Source organism: Ursus maritimus, unplaced genomic scaffold (assembly GCF_017311325.1).
Source record: "Ursus maritimus isolate PB19 unplaced genomic scaffold, ASM1731132v1 scaffold_15, whole genome shotgun sequence".
In the NCBI taxonomy this organism is placed as follows: domain Eukaryota; kingdom Metazoa; phylum Chordata; class Mammalia; order Carnivora; family Ursidae; genus Ursus; species Ursus maritimus.
The window spans coordinates 25,144,681-25,164,719 of NW_024423897.1; the positions used below are offsets into that span (position 1 = coordinate 25,144,681).

The 20,039-nt window shown below is 36.7% G+C and overlaps 1 protein-coding gene across 8 annotated transcripts in view; it reads left to right on the forward strand.

Annotated features, from left to right (window-relative positions):
• ARL15 (ADP ribosylation factor like GTPase 15) overlaps positions 1-20,039 on the forward strand; it is a 435,459-nt gene that overhangs the window by 201,489 nt on the left and 213,931 nt on the right. For 7 of the 8 annotated variants that reach the window (XR_005834860.1, XR_569107.2, XR_569106.2 and 4 more), the window contains one exon: positions 6,803-7,011. Coding sequence is in view for 5 of the 8 variants with exons in the window: in XM_008692544.2 (XP_008690766.1) it covers positions 6,803-7,011 (209 nt within the window). In the remaining 3 variants the exon portion in view is untranslated. Of the gene's footprint in view, positions 1-6,802; positions 7,012-11,942; positions 12,646-20,039 lie in introns of those variants that run through there. The other variant, XM_008692548.2, reaches the window with a different exon arrangement.

Consider the following 20,039-nt stretch of genomic DNA (forward strand, 5'->3'; position numbering starts at 1 on the left):
AGACCCTTAAGCAAGAAGAGACTACCCAGGTCGTGTCCCCCAGGGCTCTGTAGTAATTCTCCATTTGCTGCTGCCTCATGCCCCGACACTGCCTGGTTTACGAAGCCATCCATATTCTGTGTTCACACTGGCCATTACTTGTCACTAGCTGAGACTTCTTATGCGCCTTCTCTTCACTGTGCCCCACCACCCACCCACTCCTAGTTTCTCCTCTTAGCTTGTGCTCCCAGCCACTCCCTCCCCACTGGAATGCCTTTGCTCCTCTTCTCTCCCTTTCATTGGAGCCTCTTACACTCTCGGGGAAGCAGCATCATGTAGTAGAAAAGAATACATGGTCTTTGGTATCAGTCCAAAATTTGAATCCTGTATCTCCCATTTATTAGCTGGATATGGAGAAAAGTGGTTCAACTTTCTGTCCTAATTTCTTCATCCATTAAAGAAGGATAATAACTCCTAAAAAGTTGAGTGAGGTGATGTATATAAACACCTTTACAAGGTTAGATGTGATGTAATATGTCGGTGAGGCGGGGCGTGGATGACGACTATGTGTTAATCGTCTTTATATTCTACGTGGGTGTTCTCAGCATATCTCTCTGTGCGCCTGAGGACTGTGGTCTCCTCCGGCTCAACCGTTTATCCTGTTCAGTGGTGGTTCTCCTCCCATCATGCAGACCACATTTTTGTTTTTCGTAAATTTTCCTAAAATTTTTTTATTATCAAGAGTGTTTTTCCCCCCCCTCTGAAAACAAAATAGGACAAGACACCTCCCTTAGGAGAACTTGATTTTGAATCTTCACATTTTTGTACTTTATTGACCATTTAAGGAGGGCTTAATTTAAGATATTTTGGGTTTTGGGGGGTGGGGCTGGGGGTGGGGGGCCCATAACAAAAGTTTGAGTTTAGGTATATATGTTTTAGTCCTCCCGAACTCCTAGTATTTCAGTTTTTAAATTTTAAAAATAGGTTGAGTGAGTTTGGTGTAGAGAAGATGAAAAGAATGAAAGGAACCACCCATCAGAAAGACCCAAGACTCCACAGATGGGAGGGGTAAAAAAAAGAATTTAAAAGTATTACTGTTCTATGCCTTCTTTCTGTCCTGCTCTTTGAACATTTTCTCCCCATGCTGCAAACCATTCTTCTTAAAGTAATACTGCTGAGGTGACTTTTGTTCTGAGGATACATCCTCCTTCTCTAAGATTTGAAGAACCAATTTACAATTAAAATTCTCCAAAATTGGCTTCGTTTATGGGTTCTCCAATCTTACTAAGTTTTCCAGAGGGAAAATAATCTTATTCTTCTTCATTTTCTTAAGACTGTGGTAAGAGGTGGAAAGAGAAGACAGCCTTGAGTCCTCATCCTCACTCTCTGCCGAGCCCAGTGGATGCCCTCGTCCTGGTTAGCCATACATAGCCCCTCGGCAAACCGTCTCTGGATCAGACTGACCACACCTGCTCCTCCACCAGTATGGCTACCTGCTTTTCCTTTGAGAGACAGGATTAGATCTCTAACTGTTCTTGTCTTAGGGGTTTCTAGCAGTCAGCAAAAAGTTAGAGGAGTATCTAGAATGCACTGTCCAGTACAGTAGCCATCAGCCATATGTGGCGTCTGAACTTCCTATTTAAGTAAATTTAAATAAAATTCAGTTCTTCAGTTGCACTGGCCGCATTTCAAGTGCTCAGTAGCCACCGTGGCTAGTGGTTACCATGCTGGAAAGCACAGATAAAAAATTACTTTATCACATAAAAGTTTGGTTAGATATCACTGGTCTGGAGATGAGGTTTTCCATAAGGACAGCCTACCCGCTGCCCCTCCCCCATAGGGACAACTTTGGACAACTTTTTATTGTTGACTTCTGTATATCCCTGTTTTGTTTGTTTGTTTTATTTTGTTTTGAGCTCATTGGGTCTATCTTTCAAAGAAAAACTGTTATAAGAAACCTATTTATGGCCTTTTAACTTAAGGGAGCTGAGAATTTTTTGGCTGTGAATAACAAAATAGTCTTCTAAAATTGGCTTGAATAATAGGCATTTACTGTACTCCAGAATTAAGGGGTTCTTATAATGTCGGTGGTTGGTACTGCTGCTCAGCAGTGTTCTCAAGGACGCAGGGTCTTTCTATCTTCCCGCTGATGTCCTCAGTGTGTTGGTGTCTCTCCTTCAAGACTGCGAGAAGTTAACACAGTTCAAAGCATCATCTTATCACCTAATGAAATCAAAAAATGAGAGAGAGGTGGCTCTCTTTGGGCATCTTTTTATTGAGGGGTACATTTTTTCCCCAGAAGCTCCCAGCAGACCTTCGTTGAGTCCTAGTTTGCTAGAACTGAATAATCTGTCCATGCTGTTAGAGCTTGGAAAACAAATACTTGGCATTTTTAACCTCTATAATCCTAGGCTGGCTCTGCTGGTAAGGAATGTAAGCGCTATGAAGACTGAAGTTTTTGTCTGTTTTGTTTGCTACTATGTCCCCAGCACCTGGGATGGTGCCAGGTGCTCAGTAGTCATCTTGTTAGATGAATTAATGAATAGTAAGAGAATGTCCATAGTTGTCCACAATGTACCATAGAAAAGTTGTCCGTAGTTGCCATAGCATGCCTTTAGAAAGAACCTTGCATAATGAAGACGTGTTATGCTCCTGTCTTTTGTCTTTCCTCTTGTAGTGGCATGAATCAGGCTCTCCTGGTTGACTGGCTCTCAGAATGAACTCTTAGATTACCAAGGGCTCCACAACATTTAGTAAGGCAGTAACAGACCCTCTCTACTATTAAGATACCCCTTTGTTTTTTAATCAGTATACAAAATACAGGCTGGGTTTGAGTTGGGTGTTTAACCTTTTTACATAACAATTTAAGTGACACAAAGCATGCACTATTCAGTCATTAAAATGAGTGGCCCCAGACCACTCTTAGATGTGATGTCCTGCGTTGTGTTACTCCCTTTGGACTCGGTTTGTGGATGAGGAACACTGGGATGTGGACATCAAATGGGTGTTTCAAATTTTCCCAGTTAGGCTCACTTCTCAAAGCATCTGGCAGCTGGGTTAATGACATATCCATTTCTCATTTTAATGTGGTGGCTAAACTAAGGTCCACTCAGCCAGACTGACCAACTTTATATGACCCTTCACCACACTGCTGGGTTTCCTGGGCCCTAATCTGGGTTTAGGCTGCTGCTGACCAAAGCCATTGGGCAAAAGGCTGACCTGGAATTTCGAATTCCAAGCCCAGTGTTTATGATGAACATCAGACATGCTAAGACTGGGCAGATAACTGTGTGGTAGCAGACTAAAGAAAAGGGTCTTTGCACTATTAATGTATTATTCACCTACTATGTCATAGATGGGACATTTTAAGAAATTTTGACATTTCCCTTTGGGTTTGTTTCATCCACCAACACAGTCATTAGGCTCACCATCATTTTGTCTCACTATTTTCAGGTGTCTTATGTGCTCCTAAGTGTGGCGGATAGAAATAGTTTCTTGTTGAAAGAGATGAGCCTCATGAGTTGAATTTTGAGTATGTCCCATGTATTTCCAGTGGAAGAGTTCCATTGGAACATGCAACCAGTATTCTTCTCTTTATACTTTCTCTGCACACCCTCTTAACGCTATGGCCGTATTGATTCCCTCTGATGTATTTACAGGCCTTGTTGTAGTTATTACTTGAAAGAATTTGAGGATTTGATCTAAGGGGAATAACGGATTTTTAAATATTTCTTACAGGTTCTTGCTCAGTGACTTGTATAGAATAGTACTTCATAATACTATTCATTGAATTAATTGGCTGGAAATGTTCTTGGACATGTTCCTACTCTGAGCATTAATATATATAGGCACTTAGTACCTTTTACTCTAATAAGTTGCTTTTTTTTTTATCCCCCCTCTTGGCTTATGTGGTAATAGAGTTCTTTGTTTAGTTTTATCACTTTCCCAGTCAATGATTCTTCTATTTCAATCACATTAGACCTAAATATATATTTTAGGTGTGTAACCTTGGCCACGTTATGTAATTGTTTCATGTCTTAGTTTTATTATTGGTAAGAGGCAGGTACTCTTATGGCTCTCAGTTTAAGATTGTCAATGATAAATGAGTTAATACATGTAAAACACTTAGCAGAATCAACGTTTATTTTGGTCGTGTACTTGGTCAGTTGCAACTGTTGGTTGACTATGGATACAAAAGTTGGGCAAAATCATGAAACCATTTTGTGAGCATTAATGAGCTCTATAGAATTTACAGTAAAGCATGTTGCATATATTAGGTAAAAATGGTGTGCTGCACATCCTTTAGTAAAATTTGTAATAAGTTATGTACAGATATGTACATGCACAGTATTTTTATTTTAAACGTTTACCATCAGGTAGCACTGCTGCTACTTTTGCTCCTCAAGCTTATGGATGGTTCTCTAGCATATGGATAATGTCTGGATGTAGCTTGTAGCAGATGCTGTTGGTATCGTACCCAGATCTCCTTTACTGGGCCAGTGCATCCATCTCCCAGCTGCTGCGGGTATTGGCTGCTAATGACTCACACCTGTACCCTTCTCCAGAGGCCTGCTCTTGGCTGACCGTCATTGCCTCAACCAAATATGTCTGGGAGAGTATGAGATCACAACCCTACCCCCTCCTGTTCCCTAGGAGTGGCTCATGGCCAATGACTGTACAGGGGTATAGCAGCCCAGCCCCCTTGCCTTTGGACTGGACAACTTCTGTGGTTCAGTCCATGCTCTAGAGCTCCTCATTGGGTCAAGCTGAGGCTCGATTTCTGAAACCATATCTTTGCCTAGCTCTCTCCCAATTCTAGCTTGCTTTTTTCACTCCTGGTTTCTCCTGATAGTACTGTCTGTATTTAGGTGTTCAAGAAATGCCATCTCAGACTCTGTTCCTAGGGAACCTGGCCTAGGGTGTTGATAATTGTGGTGCCTCTGTTGCTTTCTTAGTTCAGCCATCACTTATGCCACTAACTACCTATATTAAATAATCTCTGGCTTAATTTTGTTTTGTTCTGCTTTCTTGGTTGGCTGTTGCCTGATCTGCATCACCCCTATTCATATCCCTATCTTTACATTTTGGGGGCTACTCAACATTAAGTGTCCTTGATGTTATTATATAGCTGGTTGTTTCAGCAAAGTATTATGACAAATACCCTGGATTTTAAAATCTGAAAATTAGTTTTAATTACACCTGAATCAATTACACCTCCCTCTTAGGGTGGTTGTAAGAATTATATGGGCCCTTCTTTTGAAAACACCTAGCACTGTGCCTGGAATGTAGAAAGTGCTTAATAAATGGTAGGTGTTTGGTAACTGCTATTTTTGAAGAGAATTACCCAGTCCAGTTGAGATGCCTACTCTCTTACTCTCATCTCCGCTTAAGGAGTATCTCTGCCACAGTGCTTTATTACTTTTTTTTTCTTTCTATTTCTCCCAGAAAAATGTGGGCTTCTTCATATCATCCAGTGGTGTGCTGACCTACAGGGGAAGAAAAGACCTGGTGATAGCTGTTGTTGATTTTGATGGTGAAAATATTCCCCCCCTCTCCAGTTTCAAGCTTCCAGTATGGTGTCCTTGAACACAGAGTTGGAAAGAGAGGCATACGTTTGGCCTTTGCCAGTTAGTGCATGCCAACTCCAGTCCTTAATCTTTGTACCCCTACACTTAGCACAGTATATTCAGTATAGGAGCTAAATATTCAGTGGATGGCTAACATGTAGTTACTAACTAGTTAAGACTTGATCATATGCACTAAATTGATGAAATACCTTTATCTAATTTTTGTTGTTTAACCAATAAGCCTCAACCCCCCCCCCCACCACCACCCCATATAGACACTGCCTATGCTATTCATGAATTGAATGGAAGTAAAGGAAGCAGTCATCATGATGTAGTAGGGAATGCCCATGCCCTCCCTGGATAGGTTGTCTACTCAGATGCAAATCTCAGTTTTGTGATTGACTAGACAGTTGAATGGGGATTACTCACTTCACCTCTCTTGGCCCCAATTTCCTCAGACAGTTGGACTGGACAGTCTCTCCAGGTCTTTCTAGTCTCAAAATCCATAAAGCCTTATTAGTGTATAATTTCACTTCCTCCTTCCCTCATTTCCCTCATTCCTGTACTGAGCTTCAAGTTATATGTTGTGGTGGATATTGGGAATACAAAGAACAAGACGTGGCCTGGCTGATGAAAATCTCAATGTCTTCTTTGTCACCACCCTGTCATACCAAGGCCATGAGGATGCTCATTGCCAAATGGGTTTTTGCAAATGTATCAAGATTTTCTTTCATCACAAATTTCAGCAGCTTGATCCATGAAGGTATTGTACTAGTAGTTTTCACTTTCTAGATGAAATTAAACAAGGCTGCTATGATCAGCAAGTAGTTCTTTTAGAAAATATCAAGCTAATGTTCATTGTCTGGGGGAAAAAAAGCCTCTCTGAACAGCCAGGTTATACTGCTCTCTGAGTTAGGCTCAAACTCAGTTTATAAAGAGTGGAGCTCATTTAGGGCTAGTAAGAAAAATGAAAACATTTTGAGTTTCAATCTAAAATGTAACCTGATTTTTCTCACATATTTTGATAAGAAAGGTATGAAGAATGACTCCTCACCTTTGGTGTTCTTCTTCAAGGCTGTATCCACCTTTTGGCTCTCATGCCTTTGTTCTCATCAGCCATGTTTTCTGCTTAATTTTTAAAAGCTGTACTGGTTTCCAGTAGGAATTACTGTTAGGTGTGCCCAACAGCACTGTTCAGTGTTTTTTCAGTTTCCAAAAGCTATTTTTAAAAAAAGAATTTGTTTTGTTTTTGACAGGGGCTGATAATATCCGGAAATATTGGAGTCGCTACTACCAAGGCTCTCAAGGGGTAATATTTGTATTAGACAGTGCCTCTTCAGAAGATGATTTAGAAACTGCTAGAAATGAACTGCACTCAGCTCTTCAGCACCCACAGTTATGCACTTTACCCTTTTTAATATTGGCCAATCATCAAGACAAGCCAGCTGCTCGATCAGTCCAAGAGGTATGTGTCATGAACGTGACAACTCTTTGTCTTGTTTGTTGCACTTTTGCTGCTGCCTTGGAATCTGAAAACTTGCCTGTCGTTAGGGATGTGCTGGTTATGTTGTTTTCCCACATGAAACTGTAATTTTCTGAGAAAGTAGAAAGACTATATCAGTCTATAAAAATTATTGTTTATATATCTTTCTCCACATGGAAAGCATAGATTTTTTTAAAAACTATTTAGCGAAAGTTAGAGGACTTATCTGAATATTTTTCTCATCTATTTTCTCATCTGAAGGCCCAGTTACTGAACATTTTTTACCCTGCCAGCTTACTTAGTTCATTCTTTTCTCCAGCTTTTCAAGGAATGCATCGTGCGTATTACCATGCATCACTTGCCCTCAAATGTCATGTTCTTGTCCCTCTGAAATGCTCACTGTTGACTAGAAGCAATGAGTCCTATTCTGTAACCAGCCAGGCTGAAAATTGATGTCTTATCTTGCAAGTTCCGTGCCACCAAATACGCTTTAATATGGACCCATTCTTTATCTTCCTCGTTTAATTTCCTTTCTTAGCTTGTATCTCACCTATAAAAGCATGAGTCTAGTTCTGGGGGAAAAAAGTTCAGTGTCTCACCCAGCAAAGTTTTTGATTCATGGATACTAAAGGAATAAGATAGGTGAATAATTTTTAAAACTTGAATTGTAGTGAATTTTAACCTAAGTACAGTGAAATCAAAACTTTTCATGTATTCCTTTACACCTGTAATTTTCAGAATAGGTTTCTCCCCCCTTCCTTCAGAAAATTGTGTGCTTCCTTTAGTGACTTCGGAATAAGATAATTAAGGGGAACAACGCTGCTCTTTAGTCTGAAAAATTGGATGAGGAATCCAGGACCATAAGATGTTCTAACTCCAGACTTCTCTCACACTTAACGTGGGACCCATGCAAAGAGCTTTGTTCCTTTACTTGTCTTCCCATTGGAAGATGGCAATAATGCAGTTTATTTTTTTAATAACTGAGTGGGATGATTTTGGATAATTCACTTTGAAGTTGAAAGTACTAAGCAGTGGAAGAGGTATTAGAGAATTTTCATTTAAGTTTCAGGAAAATAGTAAAGAAGGCAAGGGTTTCTTATTAAATAGAACTCCTGTCTATCCTCTGTTACTTCATTCAGCGTTAAGTGGTCAGCAAGCACATTTTTCCTTTGTAGATTTTGTGAAATCTAGATATTAAGTAATTAAGATAAAAACAAAGCAATGCAAATCTATTCAGAGAGTCATTAATGTGCAGATCTTCAGCCTTGTGGTTGTGGTGCCTTCGTGATCCGTTCTTAAGGCTTTGGGTAAATCTTTTAACTTCTCAGCATCAGTTTTTCTGTCTGTAGAATGGATGTAATAGTATCTAATGATGGGTAGTTACGAGTGTTATATTAGTTTATAATTATAAGGTACTTGCTGAAAATGCATTGTTCTGAGATTCATTGTGGGAAATACAGGTATGTATTAGGAATACAAATAGACTATAACATTTTGTACATAAAAAATATGTAATACATCTTTAATAAAACATATGAAATATATATACAGGTGACCTTATAACTTTAAATCCCTTTATTCAAGTTATGTGTAATAGCTGAAATTTTTATTTTTTACTTTTAAATTTAAGAAACTGTTTTCCTTAGACATCATAAAGTTGAAACTAATGTTTTCTTGAAATCAAATTCACAACTCAGGGTAATCCTCCATAAAAATTGAAGACTGTCACATTGAAGAAAAGAAGCTTTTAACAATTAATTGCTCTGGAATATGCTTTGCGTGTGTTGGCTAGCTGTCTTTCCTAGGAAACGGGCAAATATCTTTTTGTGATTCATCTTTTACTGAGACAGAGGCTATAAATGTAGAAAAAATGGAATGATTTGAAAATTATTCAAAACTTGTATGTGCTGGAACATGTGTGACTTTGACTTTCTATTTATATCAACTTTAAATTTTCCTCAAAATCTTTGCTTGTAATGGAATTTGCAAATACCATTTTGAGGACTGTTTAAGGCATTTTCCCTATGGTTATATAAACACATACTATACAGGTGCATGTTAACATTTTAGACTGTAATTGAAGACATGGGCAAATTCGATTATAGATCTTGAAGTTTGTCAAAACAATGTAGTGCTCATGCTTTGGATTTGGCAGAAAAAGAAATGGAAGCTTCTTATTTACTCATTGCTTGAATGACAAAGAGGTTCCTCAGTATTGTAGTGTTATGATGCCTTGTTGAAATACCCTCAGGAATGTTTTAGGGATTAAATCAATGCCTTATTAATAAGTTAGCATTAAAGTGGAATTGTAAAAACTGAATCTTAAACTTTCAGTGAATGGTAATCTCAAAATGGTGGGGAGGAGGCATGGGTAGAAGAGGAGGTAGAAGATTAAAAAGTGAACAAACTTACATGTTATTTGAAATACGTTTAGAGGTGGTCATCTGTTTACTGCTCCTCCTCTCCTTTTTATAAGGGTATTACATGCCTTGTGCTCTATTGCTTATAAACATTTTTATTCATTTGTACCTGCTAATTTGTGTACATTTTGTGTAATTTCCAAATGCTAAAAAGATGGGTTTTTACTTTGCAAAATACCTGTGAGTCTGAGGCAAAATTTTATTCTTTCAGAATCAAGGAAAATGTATTCAGTTTACCAAAAGCACTAAACAAGTCTTTGATGCAGTTAAGAAAAGACGAGGAGTCTTAAGGGCTCAGTGATTCCTCTCCTCCTCCCATTGAAATTATTACATTTTGTGCTTAATGCATTATGCAAAAAATTTGCAATTATTTATCCTGTCACTTGAGTAAAACTTTAAGAATTCATTTATCACTTAATGAGGATAACAGGATATTGTTGAGTTTGGAAGCTGGTGAGATCCCGAGGAGAAAGCTGAATTATCACTGGGACTGCAACAGAGGATGAAAATCTCGGGAGGGTGTATATTTACTCCCCTCCTCTGCTCTGAGTTTTGAGATGTTTGTGTAGAGAAGGAGTTAAGAAAGGAAGACAATGGTTAAAATTACTTTGTAACCCACAGACAGAGGGCAATGTGCCCAATTATTTTGTTACCCTTTTAGAATGCAAGTGGAGTCTTATACATTGCATAGTTTGCCTTCTATAATAAATCTAGTAATGCCCTGTGTTTGACTTAGAATTTTAAGATTTAACTTTTTGAGAATTGATAGTAGAAACATGTTTCTTAACAAATAATCTTTTTAAAAAAATAGCAAAACACTGGGAAGAAGAACACCCTTTATGTACTGTCTGAAAGCCAAGCAGTTCTTGCAACAGATGTTTGTTGTATTCACTTTGGGGAGGTGTAGTTACCACAGTTTTCCAGAATTTACTCCTATCAACTATGTTTCTGTATAGAAAGTATAATATAAAAATCTATAATTAAGTCAAGCGTCCCACTTGATTCATTAGGGAAAATTCTAGTCCAATTTAAATAATAAAGCTCTAAAACAAGAATCATCTTAAGGGTAAACAGGTTGGCTTTTTATTTGTATTGAATTGTAATTGTATCTAATTTGTTTTACAACTCCCAAAGGAGAGCATACTTCAGTTCTGAAGTTATTTAATAGATCAGGAGGATTTTATGAGAAGTTAAGTTGATAAAGTAGCCAATAAATGTAATCCTATTTTCCCTCTACACAGTTGCCGATTGGGACTCTTTTACTTCCTAGCCTTTTAAAATCTTATTTTTGTTTTATTGGGCTTTACCCTGTCTTATAAAATGACACATTTTGTCAATGTGAAAGAAATAGTTTAAACTTTCAGCAGTCTAGTCTGATTGGATATTCGTCCATATCCTTAATTCAAAAGTATTTAACTTTTTTAGAAATAGGACATCAAATACTGAGTCAACTCTGTCAAATATTTAACTCTGTCAAATATTTTAAAAATGTGGAAACTGTGAAATAAAGATTTTTGAAGTGAAATTATAAGGTCAAATGACTCTTTTGGTTCCATAGCTCATTAATTATAGTACAATTACAGCACAGGAAGATGCAGCTTTTAAGTTAGGATGTCAGCATTAAGGTTAAAATTTGTGCTCAGGCATTTCTCAATTTTCTTGCAGTTGTCATTCAGTTTGTTACCGTGATGTACGTAGAAAGTGGTGTTCCGTTGGAAAAGAACAGAATATAAATGTGAGAAGAGTATTTGCAAGTATTTCTATGATGATACAAACATTACTTTTTTAGCCCATGATTTGTTTTGATTATAAATATTCATATTTTTTGAAAAATACTTTTCAATATTCAGTGTATCAGGAATACTTCAGTTCTCACTTCTTAGTCTATAGACGTCTTCTGGAGGAGACTGCTAGTATGTATTTCATATTATTTGACCACTACATTTACTTATAACTCTTGTTTATAGATAATTATTTCTAAATTGTGTACTTTTTCTCCTTCCTACAGTCAGATAGTTTTGAAGGATTGAAATGTTTGGACACTGTAAATAGGAAGACTCTAATTTAAAATTTTCATTCTATATTCATACTGCTTAACAGTGGAGTGGTGTTTTTTGTTTTGTTTTGTTTTGGTATCTCCATGAAGTAGTGAATATCATCTCTGATTTTGCATGACAAATCTTTTATTGGAAAATACAAAGCAGTGTTTAAGTCACGTAACATACTTAGCTTAGTATATTTTATTACTCTCTGTATATGGAGAGAAGTGTGTGTGTGTGTTTGTACAATAATGATTGTAAAGTGTCATATACTTTAAATCTTAGGAGTCTTCCAAGTATCTTGACCTGTGTCTTGGCAGCATTTTAGAATACTGATTTGATTTCATATAGAGCAGTGTACATACCTATTGTGTGAGCAGTCTGAAAATTCCCTTATGGGACATATACTTATTCTAAAATGATATGAGATACAAATTATTTTTTGTCTTTACAGATGTACTTTACTCTGTTACAATTTAATCTTGGGGAAACAATGAGAGGGTCTGGAAGTCTGTTTTCCACGGAATGATTCCATGATCTCCTGAAAATGTTTACTAACGTGCAAGAGAAGCTAAAAATAACCATCATTTCAATAGTTAGATATGTTTATGATGCTTTTCTATGTTAAAGAGCAACTTTTAGCTGAATACCAAGACAATATTTTAGTGTACATTCATGTACTTATTAAATATGCAGTCCTTGAAAAAATGAAATTGTATATTTGATTTCACCAATTCTAAATCTAGCCACTTTGATCTTACCATTCAAGGGAACTCATATACCTGTATTTCTCGCACCCACCAAGCAATAATCATGAGAATGTGCCCTGCCTACTGAAAACTAATAAAATTCCCATTAACGAGTGTTAACATCAGAAAGGTCCATACTATCGAGAAAATTATTTAGGTGTGATAACAGAGTATAATACACTTAAAAAATAAAGCAAGAATTCATTATGTTCTCTTATAAAACCCCTATTCCTTTCCACTTTCTTCCTTCAGTTGGTCACATGCATATCTTTTGTTTTATGTAAAGCAGGCAAATTTTGGAACCTCTTCCAATTCTTACACTTATTTACTGTGCACATCCAGGCATTTCACTGCACAATTCTCCCACCTCTGCAGTACTTTTCAGTTGCCTGATTGTTTCTATCCCCAGGTCTCCTCATTCCCCCAGTTCCTCAACACAGACCATTATAGGAACCAGGAAGGATAGGAAGATTCCCTATCTTCCATGATACTCATATTAAAAACCAGTACTATCTTCTAATTCCTTCTAGAAGCATGTGAAATGCCACTGATCTCATATGTTCATGTGCTTGATAATTGAATTCCCTTCTCTTTTCTCTTCTCATTCACATTCAGCTACTGCTTGGTATTTCTGTTGCCCTGGGAAAACCGCCTAACAATTATAGGTGACATCAAGAAGTTTCCCTGAACATTGAAGGCTGCGTGCATGTCCTTCTGACTTCCAAAGGCATTCTGGGCATATCCAAATCATAATATTAGCATTAATGGCCTATAACTTTTTTGTCTACCCCTTAAGATTGTAAGCTCCTTGAAGGACGGGAATTCTGTCTTGTATAAGTCTCTGTGCTTAATTATATGTTGTTGGAATGGGTATGATGTCGGAGTCTTACAGACATGCCTGTGCTTTCCTCCTGGCTTTAACGCCATCTTCTTCATCCAGATTCCTTGACCCAGTCTGACTCCTGTTTCCTCCACACCAAACCTGACCTTTGAATATTACTCCTAAATCGCATCTTCTGTGAAACCTCACCACTCTGACCATGTTCATGTTTCACAAAGCTTTAATCCTCTAGCTACAGCATTTACACGTCTTTGTTTTCTTGTATTTTTATGTACTTATTTGTGCTTGTCTCCTTGAGGACCTTGCTTATAGCAGGTTGCTGTTTCTTTCCCAAAATCCTTCCTGTAAAGTGGCAGGACATCTTAACTAAATAGTATTCCTTTAATACATTTTTACTAATTGCCTATATTTGAAGTATATAGAGCTTATTTCAGTTGCCTAGCATAGCAAACTCTTTTACTTATTATTTTTCACATGGAAACTGGTATATGATGAAGCTCGATGGGCATATAATTGAAATGGTTTTAAAGCAATAAATTTAATTTATTAAGAACAAATCTAGCTTTGTCATAAAACTGTTTTACACTAATGAAACTTAAAGGGTTTTTTCATTTCTTACATTTAACATTTTTCTTCCTATAGATTCACAAAGATTTTACAATAATGAGTCATAACTATACAGTTAGATTTTGACTTTCTCTTTCTGTGTCTTTTTTGAAGCAGTAGGTATTTGAGTGGTTGTAGTGGTGAACTTCACCCTTTTTTCAATTTTGTATTTTATAAAGATCAATCTTTCATTAACTCTCATTCAAAAAGGCAACAAATGATTCTGAGGCAAAAGTTTACAGAATGATTTCCTTGGCCCTAGTTCCACTATTTATTTACTTATTTATTTCATTTGCCAAAGAAAGCTCAGTTTACTACACATTCCATGGTGTACAGAGTTAATAAAACATTTGTCGAGTTAAATGAAGTTGAAAATAGACACATGGTTAATGTCAGTAAGGTGCTTTGAAGATAAAAAGCACAATAAGCGTTAGTTATTATCATTATGATAATTATTTTCATTATTATTATTACATAGTGTCTGCTTAAAAATACCTTTGGTTACTCCGGGATGGCTGAGGCTAATGAGAGGGGTTACCCTGCTGGGTTTTATCCAGAACTAAGGAGTTGAGACATAATGCACTGAGGTTTTGTTTTTTCTTAGTAAATCAAGAGACGGTTGTCTTTTTTCCTAAAAATAAAATAAAATAAAATCCTGTAATGCAGAAGCATTGGAACTTGTTTTGAATAGTTGGAATGTTACATAATCTCGAAAAACAGTATTTGAGGAGTAACTGCAGGTCCTCCAAAGGACTCTAAAAACATAGGCATTGATTTCTAACTAGTCAGAAGGCTTTATTTCTTAGTGAACTAATTACAGAAGTTGTATAGAGCTCAAATTTATAAACTAAAAAAGAGAAGAGGGCATAATTATGGGAAGAAAATGTGAAAGCTTAATTATCACAAAAATGAAAAATTATATCTTTTGGAAGTTATCAAAATGTAACTATAATTACATGAATTAGCTCCAGTGAAAATATTTCAAGGAGGATTCTTCTTTACAAAGAAGACTTTAAGGTAAAGCCAAATTCCTTATAAGATACTACAACAATTATCATCACAAGTCAGAAATAAAGGAAATATTGAAACCTTTTAGCAGCATCTATATGAAAGTCAACCGTACATCCAGCCTCATAATCAGGAAGACATTAGTGACATGTCTGAAGAAGACATTCCCTAATATTATTGCAAATTAAATAAGAAAAGACCTCGAGAATGAAAAGAGAAAAGGTGCCTGGAGCCAATGAATTACAATTGACAACCTAAAGGCAGTTGAAGAACCAATTGCTGGAGTGATTGCCAAGCTATTCATAGTGTGCAGCAGACAGAGCACACCAGAAAGCTGGAACAATGCCTTCAGTTCAGCAATATTGCTTCAAAAGAATGGAAAGAGGGGAACGGGAAGAGCCACTGACCCCGAGACCAATTTCCAGGCAGCTGCACAAACTATATACTGTAATTAAAGGTTTTGACCAGTAATCACAGCAAAGCCAGACTACAGAAGTCTAGGGAGCCAGCAAGGTTTATAATGAGGCAGACACCCTTAACTTAAAGCATAGAAAACGCAGGTAAGAAAACCAGTCCATTTTTGGCAGTGGCTTTGAAAAACTCTGCTGTATTAGCACAAATATGAAAATCACGTATTTTTGGCCTTCTTCCTCACAGATCCAAAACCTGCAATGAAAGATACCTGCTTTCATCTTTTGAGATGAAGAGAATACCTAGAAACTGACATTTTCTCCTTGCTGCTGCCTTTTTTTCTTTACCTGTAAATCACATGTGCCTTTGTTGAAAACAATGAGTAGCTGTGCGTGGTGGTACAGACAATAGACTGCCGCGTAGAAGTAGCCTCCCTTCCAGCATACACGGGTGACTCTGGTAAACATGAACTAACCCACACCTGAGTACTTTGGCCGTAGAATCTCTTTTCCCTTTTGTTGACAGATAATCTAGGATCTCTTTTTCTTTCTTTAGTAATATCTCTTTATGTAGACATCCATGTTCAGCCACGACTCTATTTAAACATTTATGTAAGTCCTTGGAGAGAAGGGGTATCTAGTGGTTTGGAATGAAGGTATGGCACAGACTTCCAATACAAATGAGAAGGTATCAACAGAAGTCTAATGAAGAAAAGCAATATCTCATTTTGCAGATGGCACATAGTTCTCCCCTGACTGGCCTATTAAGATCTTCGCTGTGTTTGATGTCGCCATATCCAGTAGTAAAATGGAAATTACCTTCTTGGCTAGAAATTCTGAAATCAAAATTTGCACACATAAATCTCTGACAAAATGACAAGTTTTCTACTAGGTTATAAAGGAGGAGTCAAGTAGGGTTTCATTTTATTTTATTTAGGCTTAGAATATAACACTTTACGGGGTCTGGATTCATTGTGTGAAGCCTGCTGCACATAGATGGAGTTTACTTTCATTCCACACCTGGAATAAGAATGCTCTATAAAGAATGCTTAGGTCGTAAACAGTCCCATCGAATAACTGGAATTGTTTTCATCAGTGATAAGTGAAACCCACTAAACCTTATGGGAAGAAGGTTCTTCGTATGAACCATGAAATAATTTGGAGGTTCCATAGAACATCATAATTTTAACATGTAGAATTTGTAAAATATGATTTATTTTTAGACCGTGGTGATGACTAATAATTTGTCGAGCCAAAATGAGTCGTTATTGAAAGGGGCCAGAGTGGAAAATCTGGGTAACTTGCATATAGTTTAGACAAGGAGAACAAAGAAATAATGAAACGAAAATAAGAGCTTGGCAGAGGAATCCTTAGAGAACAGCTGGTTGAAGGGTTACAATTGTTAACGGTGCTATAAAAGAGAGTCTCTCATGATGCTTTCGCATATTGCATTGAAGAGAAGACTCAATAATCATTAGAGAGAGCCTAAAAAATAGGCCAAAAAAGATCTTGAGATAGAGGTATAATTTATATGCACTAAGTAGTATTGTTATTATGGTTATTGTCATTATACAGAAGCAAATCTTTGTGCCCAAGCAAATGCCCTAATTTTCCAAAACATAAAAACAAAAATTCTTAAGAATCTTTCTTATTATATATAAGAAAATTTACATTTTACTCCGTTCTAGAATAGTTTCCTTTAAAATGGTACTTGCATAACTTACTGAAAAGGTAAGTCCAAATATCTGAATTATTTAAAAGAGTGGGTAGAGATTCAGTTAAGTGTTAAAATGCATGTGTCTACATGTTTGGGGCAATAAAAAGAGATGTCAATTTCCCATATTTTTTATATGGACTTTAATGTTTTTCTTTAATTGAAGCTCAAGTTTGGACATCTTTCTGTTTTTCCTTAATTAATAATGGCTTTTTAATGACTTTTATATTAACAAGCAAATTAAGCTCATTTTTTAGCTGAAAAAGGGAAAACAGACTTTAAGGTAAAACATGAGATCACCAGATTGCTTGAGCCTGTTACAGTTAACAGCAATTCTTTATTAATATAGTTATCTCTTTTATACTTTACCAGAAGCTTTTCTTTTTCTCTCATATTACGTCTTTTAAACTATATCAGCACAGTTTTCTGCTCTAGGGAAATACGGTATTTAATGATTCTAATGCACAGTGCTCCTTTAATTATTCAGAACATTAGCTCTAGCAGTGTAGATGCAGAAAGTATGGGATATTTTGTTGAGTTTGTACTAACTTCATATAAGGCCCTAGACATTGCTTTTTTTGGTAAAACACTTGAGATGGATCTATGTTTTTGTAGTTTTATCTGTTAAAAATGGAATACAAAAATTGTAATTCCTTTAGTACTTGTTCTTATTTAGATTCTAGTTAGTCAAGATTTTGCCATCTGGTTCTTTAGCCATAGTAAAGCTGAATTGAAAAGTGTGTGCTATTAAAAATGTCATATTTCGAAGATGTTAAAGCAAGAGAGATGGCTATAATTGCTGGGTTTACTTTCACTGAAATTATTTTTGGAATAACGTCTCTTCTCCAGCTCTGCTCACAAATATGTACAAGTTTGTAATGAATCGTGGTTGACATTACTTGATCCATTCTCTGTCAGTTAAGATTATATGACTACCATCCTATGGAAAATGTATGCCTGTTGTTTTCATTTGGATCGCCATGGAATAATACGACATCATCTTTAAAAATCCATTCATTTCCATTTTAGAAATCCATCTCATTTAAATTAATAATCCAAATGACTAATAAAACCACATGGTAAAAAAATTTTTTTAAAGATTTATTTATTTATTTTAGTGACGAGGGTGGGCGGGAGCAGAAGGAGAGAGAGACTCCTAGGCAGACTCCCCACGGAGCACAGAGCCCAGACATGAGGCTCGATCTCCTGACCCTGAGCTGCTGGCCTGAGCTAAAATCAAGAGTCGGACGTTTAACTGACTGTATCGCCCAGGTGCCCCCACACGGTACAATTTTAAGCAGGTACAAAAAAAGTATACAGTGAAAAATATTCCCTTATCTCCCCATGTGCCCTGGTCTGCTGTACCCTCAAACTCTCAGCCTTCAGCTGGGCTACGTGATTACCAGACTTAGAATGTCAAAAGGTTAGAAACACTAACTTAATGAATTTTGCTTAACAACATAATGAAATATGGACTGTATACTAATGAACGTAATTATCTTAAAGATGGTACTTCTAAGACAGGTGCAGTAGGACACTGTAATCATTTCAGGGAAGTTAATACTTTAGTCTCTCGGTTGTTACCTTGAGTTTTAAACATTTTATTGGGCGGGGGGATTTATAGGAACTCCAACTCTGATTTCAGGAGAACATATTTGTGAGTATATGAGGAGATGCATCTAAGGAATCATACTTTAATTATTTTAAGTATGAAAAACTTCAAAGATACAGATAAGTACAAAAAAATGATATAACAGTGAAACTCATCCACCCATTATCCAGATTCAGCAAACACCTTACTTGTTCAGATCTTTTCCTTAAATCCATAAAAATGCATTTTCAAAGCCCCTTCCCTTCACTTCTTCAGTAGTGAGTGTATCTTGAAGTTGGTATCTTTCCCAACATACATTTTTATACTTCTAACACATATGCATGTATCTCTAAGTAATATACAGTGATGTTTGTGTGATAAAAATTTACATAAGTGGTGTCTTAAAGTGTATACTTTGTCATGCTTTTTTCATTACATTTTTTGAGATTATATGATATATGTAAGTCTGACTTATATATTTTCACTGATATATTATGTTCACGGCATGACTGTGCCCTAATTTTATTTATTTATTCTTATTGATAAACTTTTAGGTTGTTTCTGGATTTTTGTGATTACAAGCAAAGCTGTTGACGAGTGTCTTTGCACACGTTTCCTTGTGTATATATGCAGGTATTTCTCAAGTGTGTGTATGTCAAGTTGGAATTGCTGGATCATAGGACATACAGACATTTAACTTGATGGGTATTTAACTTAGCACTCTGGGCTTAGAGGTGACAGACAGTAAGACTCTGAGGTCAAACCATCTGGATTTAAATCCCTCTTACCATTGACCAGTTGAATAACATTGAGCAAAAACTTAAATCTGTTTCCTCATCTGCAAAATGGAGATAGTCCTAGCACCTATCTCGTAGCAAGTACTGAGGATTAAGGGAGGACTGAGCACATACAGTGCTCAAGATGAACTGCCAGCTCCTCCAGGCCTGTCCTCCGCCTCCTCTGGCCAGAGGTGTTAGGAGGATTAAATAGCACTTCTACCTGTGCCTGGCATAGTGTCGTGAGTGTTTGTTAAGTACACAGAAACGAGACAGAAAATGCAGTGCAGGGACCGTATGGTTTTTTACTTTGGAGAGTGATTCAAGAATAAATTCCAAATGCCAAAAATATATCTATATTTTTCAAAAGCAGTGAAGACCTTAACTCTTAACAACTTTGGTTAGATTAAATTATAAGCAATCAGTTTATTTTACGACCATTCATATTAGACTATGTTCTTGTCAACCGGTTTTTTTTTTTTTTTAAATCATTACGCTGACAAAATGTACTTTCTTCTGTTTTGAGGAAACCAGGAAAATCAAAACTTCTGGAGATTTTGGCTTGTGAAACTTGATACTAAAGTTTGTTCTTTACGGTGTTCCAGATCATTGTGTCTTAATTTTTAAATTTGTCAGTTTTGCAATACTCTTTAATAGCTCTACCTCAAGGGGAAAAAAAATGCAAAAGCGAGTGTAGACGGTTGTGCTTTGCCGGTATATGAAAATGAGGGAGATGCTTGAACAAGCCATGGACCTCTACCTGCAGATTTCTAGGTTTCTATGAGGCCCCACAGAAGCCCAGCAATCTGCTTTTTATAGCATGTCACTTGGTGTGTTCTCATGATGTGATTGACAG